The 8,067-nt window shown below is 41.6% G+C and overlaps 1 protein-coding gene across 1 annotated transcript in view; it reads right to left on the bottom strand.

The window, feature by feature from the left end:
* Positions 1–7,045: 7,045 nt before the first annotated feature.
* Positions 7,046–8,067, bottom strand: part of LOC109919325 (chloride intracellular channel protein 4-like) — a 109,515-nt gene continuing 108,493 nt past the window's right edge. The window contains exon 3 of the mRNA XM_020519317.2: positions 7,046–7,175. Coding sequence (XP_020374906.1) covers positions 7,046–7,175 — 130 coding nt within the window. The remainder of the gene's footprint in view (positions 7,176–8,067) is intronic.

Genomic DNA, 8,067 nt, shown 5'->3' with positions numbered 1-8,067 from the left:
CAACAGTTCTGAGGAAGGGTCACCGGACCCGAAACATTAACTCTGTTTACTCCTTCACAGATGCTGCCAGACCTGCTGAGCTTTTCCAGCAACTTTGTTTTTGTTCCTGATTTACAGCATCCGCAGTTCTTTTGGTTTTTATCAACTAAATACATGTTTTGGTTCTGTGTTCACAAAGGAGTGCACAAATAACATTGCCAGGGTTAAGTCAGGGGGACGAACTGAAGGAAATCAGCATAGTAGAGATTTGGCATTGAGAAATTGATGAGATTGAAGGCTGATAAATCCATAGGGCCTGTTAATTGAAATCCCAGACTATTTAAGGAAATGGTACCAGAAATAGTGGATTCCTTGATGGACACCTTCCAAGGTTCTGTTGACTCTGGAACAGTTCCTACAGACTGGAAGGCACAAATGTAACCCCTCTATTTAAAAAGGGAGGTAGAGAGAAAAACAGAAATTATAGACCAGACAGCCTGATGTCGGTAGCGGGGCAAATGCTAGAGTTTATTATAAAATAATAGCATAGCACTTGGAAAACATTGGTAGGATCGGACAGTCAACGAGGATTTACAAAAGGGATATCATGCTTGACAAATCTACTGGAATTCTCCAGGGACGTAACTAGTAGGGTTGATGAGGTGGTGCCAATTGATTGCTTTAGTTGGACTGTCAGAGGGCTTTCAACAAGGTTCCATTTAAGAGATTAGAGTTTAAAATTTAAGCACATGAGATTGTGGCAGGGTATTGAGTTGGATAGAAAACTGGTTGGGAGACAGCTAACAAAGAGTAGGAATAAACAGGTCTCTTTCCAAATGACAGGTAGTGACCAGTGGGGTACCAGTGATCAGTGCTGGGACACTAGCTATCCACAATACATGTTAATACTTTAGACGATGGAACAAAATGTAATATCTCCAGAATTGCAAAAGACAGAAAACTGATTGGGAGAATAAGCGGGTGCAGAGATGCTTTAGCACAATTTGGACAGGTTGAGCAAGTGGACAAATGCATGGCAGATACAGTATAATGTGCGTAAATGTGAGCTTATCCACTTTGTTAGCAAAAACAGGAAGGCACATTATTATCTGAATGGCTGTATCGAGAGGGAGGAATATACAGTGGGACCTGGATGTCCTAGCACACTAATCACTGAAGGTAAGCATGTAGGTGCAGCAAATGGTAAAGAAAACATATGGTGTGTTGGTCTTCATCACAAGATAAAGATTTGAGTACAGGAGCAAGGATGTCTTGCAGCAATTATACAGGGCCTTGGTGAGGCCACACCTGGAATGTAGGAGATTTTGGTGTTCTTACCTGTTGAAGGATGTCTTTGCTAGAGGGAGTGCAGCAAAGGTACAGACTGGTTCCTGGGATGGTGGGACAGATGTACAAAGAGGGGCAGAATCAGGATTATATTCATTGGAGTTCCGAAGAATGAGCGGGCAGGGGGGACCTCAGAGTAACATACAAAATTCTAACAGGGCTTGACAGGATAGATGCAGGAAGGATGCTCCTGATGGTGGGGGAGACCAGAATCAGGGGTCACAGTCTAAACGACTTAGGACTGAGATGAGGAGAAATTTCTTCAACCAGAGAGTGGTGAGCCTGTGGAAATTCATTATCACAGAAAGCAGTCAAGGACAAAACATTGTTCAATTTCAAGAGGAGCTGATATAGCACTTAGGGTTAAATAGAGCAAAGGATATGGAGGAAAAGCAGGAACAGGATACTGAGTTAGATGATCAGCCATGATCATAATGAATGGTGAAGAAGGCTAAAAGGGCTGAATGGCCTATTCCTGCTCCTATTTCTATGTATTATTCTATGGAATTATAATTATAGATTGAATTGAATCATTACAAAGGTCTTTCAGCCCTGACTGGCTACAAGATCACTCCAAATAGGATTGGCTAATTGAATTTGTTTTTCTGTCTTCCTTTCACATAGCTGGGCTGGTAAGAGTTACTGCGTATTAATTCTCGCTAGCACTATTTCTGTGCAGGGTAAGTGGCATCCTTGACTGACCTACAAATGCATGAACAGCACATGTTATAAACCTTGGATTGGAAGTCCTTCCCTAACAGCATTGTGGGTATACTGGCACTAAATGAACTAGCATGGTTCAGAAAGGGAGTTCATCACCTCTTCTCAAGGGTACCTGGGGAACAGCAATAAATGCTGGCCCAGCCAGCGATGCCAGCAGCCCATGAATAAATCAAAATAAAATGATTTGATGGTCTAAAAATACATTCTGCCTTACACTGACTACTTTAACCATGTTGTACCATTTTTTCAGAAACTGAACATGTTTGGAATGTGTTCTTCAATATATCCTACCATGCATTTAGTCACTCCATATGTCTGTGATGAATACTTGTCCAACAGTTCATTGACTTAGATCCTATAGTAAAGTTAACTTGAAATCTCCAGACTTTACAATTCCTGACTTTTCCAAAGACTCCTACTTGAAAAGATGTGCTGATGTCATCAAGCATCCACTCCCTCCACCACTGACACTCAGTAGCAGCAGTGTGTACAAGCAACAAGATGCACAGTAGAAATTCACCAAAAATCCTTAGACAGTACCTTCCAAACACACGACCACTTCCATTTAGAAAGAAAAAGGCAGCAGACACATGGGAACACCACCACCTGCAAGTTCTCCTCCAAGCCACTCATTATCCTGACTTGGAAATATATTGCTTTTCCTTCACTGTTGCTGGGTCAAAATCCTGGAATTCCCTCCCTAACCACATTGAGAGTCTACCTACAGTACCTGGACTGCAGTGGTTCAAGAGGGCAACGCATCACCACCTTCTCAAGGGCAAGTAGGGATGGGTAATAAATGCTGACCAGCCAGCACCATGTCTCAGGAGAAAATGGAAAAAAAAATCATTATAGTTTAGTAATCTCCCAGCACTTATTAAAATCACTATGTGCCTTAAGCAGCAATATATAATCATTTCCATATCTATGGTCTCCCCTCTGTGCAGGAAGGAATTTCAAAATAATTTAGATGGAAAGAAACAAAAGACAAGAAAAAAAAGAGATCATTGGTGGGATGAGACAACCAAAGCCATGGTCAGAATAAAGAGATTTTAAAAATATTTGAAATCAGGAAGGAAGGTGGCAAGGACCTCTTGAAGTGGCCAAAGGAATCCAGAAGCAGGAGAGTTGCAAATAAACAAGCAACCATTAATGCTGAAGCAGAGAATGAAGGCTACAAAGAGAAATGGGTGCCTACCTGGATGTTAAGAAGTACATAATTGATATAAGGAGCTAATGAGAGGTTTTGACAGCATGAAATGCTCAGGTCAGTGTGTCACTGAATGTTAGAGATGGCAGTGGTAATAGAAGAACAGACTGTACCTGGGTAAGGAAGTTGGTGAAGAACCAAAGGAAAGGGATCAGCTAAGAATGCATTGGAGATACCAACTCTTGAGATGGTGAAAGTATAGTCCAAGAGTTTAGTTATGAAGAAGGACAGATAAGTACATAGGACCATATTGGTATCTTTTAAAATAAAAACAGGTTTAGCAGCATAGCAGGTGAGGCTGAATTTGGAATTAAGTGGAACGCCAACATTCCAGATCTCCCAATTTGGGTTGAGGTGATAGATGTGAGGCTGGTGGAGTCAACCATAAATTGTACATTTCTTATGTATTTAATTCTTTGCACATGGCAGACATTAACTGTGGATTCACTTCTGGCCCCTATGAGTAGTTACAGGTGGAGCCTGAGTGTCTAAGTCACTAGAGTTCGTGCTGCTAAGCAGTAGATCCTGGGTTCAAGTCCTATTACAGAGCACATTATTCAATGACCAATCATTTGTGTGGTTAAAAACTTTCACCTATTTGAGTAGTTCCCCTTTGAAATGGACTGCTTAATCGGTAATGGTTTTCACAAAAGAATTGTAACAGAAACAACCTGAAACTGTTTTGACTGGGTTAGGAGATGCACGTTTGATATATAACACTCTTATAAAAAAAGCTTATAAAAATGTTTGAAGATTGGCTCTGGTATTATCCTTCACCATTAGAGTTTGTGAAGTACAAGATAAAAGCCAGAGGTAGCAAATGCGTCTTGAGAAAGAATGCACCAAGGATACACCAAGACATTGTAGAAAGTAATAGTTTGCATAAAACTCTATCCAGTTTGCTGGTGTCATACAGCCTGGACCGGGGACATTAGGAGAAAAGCTCCAGATGTTGAAGGGGACAAACAAATCATTAATGTTTCCGACTAGTCTGAATAACAATGTATAACTAGCTAAAAGTTATCTTAGTAATGTCTGTTTGGACATATTATGTCACACCTCTGGGGCAGGCGAGACTTGAACCTAGATCTTCTAGCCAGAGATGAGGGCACTACCACTGTGCCACAAGAGCCCTCCCACTAGCTCATGTAACTTGTACCCAATTGCTGTTATGCAATAATTACATATTTTTAAGATAAGAGCATTTCTTGTTAAGACTTACCAATGGCTGTTCCTCTATCACTTAATACCTATTTAGGCCCTTAGACACAATCAAGAAAAGAAGGATAAATACAAAGTGCTGGAGAAACTCAGCAGATTATGCTGCCAGACCTGTTGAATTTCTCCAACGCTAGCTGTTTTTATTTCAGATCTCTAGCATTCATAGTACTTTGCTTTTATTACCAAGAAACAGGAATGGTGGCAACATATTTCTATTGACAAATATCACACACAGGAGTTTGTATATGTAAGGAAGGAAAGAACTCACTGCAGAGGGGTAAACATCTGTAGCTTTAATTTATGAGAAAATAAAAATATGGATTTAAGTTACACTTTTGTATTTCTTAAAATTTCACAGCCAATGTATCACCTAAATCAACATCTACTTTCCTTCGTGTTAGGTATGATTCCAAGATACAAGTCAGGAATGTGCTGGAATGCTCTCCACTTGCCTGGATGAATGCAGCTTCAACATGATTCTAGAAGCTGGACACCACTCAGGACAAAGCAGCCCTCTTGATTGGCAGCCACCATTTTAAACATTCACTCCCTCCATCATTGACATACATGCCAGCAGCTGTGTACCATCTACAAAATGCATTACAGCAACTCACCAAGGCTCCTCCAACAGCGCCTTCCAATCCTTGACCTTTACCATCTAGAAGGGCAAGTGCAGCAGACCAGAGACAAACATAGAAGATAGGAGCAGGAGGAGGCCATTTGGCCTTTTCAGCCTGCTCCGCCATTCATCACGATCATGGCTGATCGTCCAACTCAATAACCTTATCCTGCTTTCTTCCCATAACCTGTGATCCCATTCACCTCAAGTGCTATATCTAGCCATCTCTTGAATAAATTCAATGTTTTGGCGTCAGCTACTTCCTGTGGTAATGAATTCCACAGGCTCACCACTCTTTGGGTGAAGAAATGTCTTCTCACCTCAGTTCTAAATGGTCTACCCCGTATCCTCGGACTGTGATCCCTGGTTCTGAACACACGCAATGACCATCACCACCACCTGCAAGTTCCCCTCCAAGCCACACATGATCCTAATCTGGAAATATATCTCCATTCCTTCACTGAAACTCCCCCCTTAATAGTGTTGTGTGTGTACCTATACCAGTTGTTCGAAAGCAGTTCAAGAAGGCAACTCACCATCACCTTCTCATGGGCACTCAGGGATGGGCAATAAATTCTGGTCTAGGCAGTGATGGTCACATGCTGTGAATGGATAAACATATAGCATTCGCTTTGCAAAGTAAGCTCCCACAGACTTCAGCAGTGCATCTTTAATGTCCACCTGAACTAACAGAAGAGATACTTCTGGGCTCAATATTGAGTTCACCACTTAACAAACTTCTAGGTTCAATGTTGAATTCAATACCTTCAAATTGTGAACCCATTCCTTCCCTTTCTTTTAGCTTTGCTTGTTACATTTTCTATCACCCTCTCTTGCCACTCCCCCACCCCAGTGGGACTGTCCATTCTTTCCAATTTGGCAGTTAGATAAACCATTGTTCTGCCATTCTTACATTCTGATTACTTACTCTGAACCATGGACTATCAACATCCTTTCTCCTCCAGTACTACAATCCCCCACCACTCCATTCCCCTACCATTGCATTAATGCTGCTCCCTTCACACTTCACTTCAGCTCTGAAGAAGAGTCATCTAGACTCGAAACATTAGCTTGCTCTCTCTCCATGGATGCTAACTGACAACTGTGATCTCCAGCATTTTTTGTTTTCAGTTCAGATTCCAGCATCTGCAATAATTTGCCCCTAGACAGTTCACTATCCTACCTGAAGGGCAGTGCTTTTAACAGAACTGCATCAACTCAGTAATGTGTCAGTGTCAGTGTCAGCATACTACATATATTTGAGGGCTGGAATAGAGCTTGAATCTTCTAAATGTATCTAGCTTTGGCAGATGAATATTGCAATTATTTCCTACTATCAGTCAATATTAATATCTTTTATAGATACAATTAAGTTTCACATCAACTTTGTTAAAAACTTGATTAAGGAGCTGCATTACCATCCACCTCCCCTCCCCCAGCCCCACCCCTCTTCCTCTCACCTTCTTGACCTGACACAACCCATTCATCTTCTTTCCCACCTATCCGCCCTACCCTTCCAATCCCCACTACCCCTACTTGCACTCACTTATCACCACCCCACCTACCTTCCCCAAGCCCCAACCCTCTTCCCTCTACTTATTTCCCAGCTCCTTACCCCTCCCCATTTCTGAAGAAGATCCTGACCCGAAACATCAACTTTCCTACTCCTCTGATGCTGCCTGGCCTGATGTGTTCCTCCAACTCCACACTGTGTTGATTTCAAAAGCCTGTCCTGTTGGCATTTACATAATTAGATGCTTGGCATTAAGATTTTAAAATCACTGCAAAGTTTTTTGTTTGTTTGTTGTGAATTGGTGACCATTGCTAAAGGGCTTCAGCTAGAAACAACTTTAAATTCTCAGCAATGCCCATAAAATCTAGTTTGACACTATGGTTCTGCTAGAGACTTGGGGGAAACAGAAGTTTGCTTTCCTAAACAGTGAGACTTACTTGGGTGGAGCCAGGATATCCTCAAGGAATTCCTCAATCTTATTGACATCAGTTTTCACTTCTCCATTGAAGGTTATGAATGGGGGGTGTGTTCCTGGAGCAAGATTTTGCAGGTCAGCAGGTTTCCTATTGATTCAGAAAAAAAATGTCATTAGTTCTCATCAGCAAAATAATTGGGCATTCTCAGTACTGCGTGGAATTCATAGTGAGGGAACAGAATGCTTGCATTATGGTTTAGGTTGAAATTTATGTTTACGTTTTACAAACAGGCTGAGCAAGGTCCCCAGCAGGTCAGGCAGCATCAGAAGAGCAAGAAGGTTGACATTTCCGGAATCAACTTTGCTGCTCCTCTGATGCTGCCTGGCCTGCTGTGTTCCTCCAGCTCCACGCTGTATTGACTCTGACTCCAGCATCTGCAGTTCTTGCTATCTCCTGAGCAAGACCCCAGCTGCTTCATGGTGTGCTCTGCTGGTGCTTTAAACTCTGGCTTCAGATTCAAAATTAGTTAAAACCTGCCTACAACACTGGCCAGGCTTCTCCACCAGTTATCAGCCATTCTTCTCACTGACCAGTAAATGACAAAACAAAAGATAGCGGTGCCAGTTAACTTAAAGAAAATAAAGAAGAGAAAAAGACGAAGAGAAGTGAAAAGATCACGTCAGATAAAGGACCAGAATATGAGGAAGAGAGAAGCAAACAAACTAAAAACAAAAAGCGAAAACTCAAGAGATTAAAAGAAGTAGAAAGAAAGATGGAGGAGTCTTGTCACCTTCTGGGAGCAATGATGTTGGCAATATACTGGTGATAGAGAATGAGATATTCAGGGACAGGGGGCAGAAAATCTTTCTGAAGTCGGAAGCATATCTACATGATAACCCAATCACAGAATTGCATTGGAATAGACCAGCAGAATATTAAACCGCGTCGTACATTAACAGAGTGCTGTTGCCTACAAATACGACTTCATTCTTGTAAATTATACAAGCTCCATACACTTATTTTTATTGGGAACTCAAAG

Source organism: Rhincodon typus, chromosome 27, assembly GCF_021869965.1.
Source record: "Rhincodon typus isolate 14 chromosome 27, sRhiTyp1.1, whole genome shotgun sequence".
Classification (NCBI taxonomy): domain Eukaryota; kingdom Metazoa; phylum Chordata; class Chondrichthyes; order Orectolobiformes; family Rhincodontidae; genus Rhincodon; species Rhincodon typus.
This window is presented reverse-complemented; position numbering and strand designations above follow the sequence as displayed.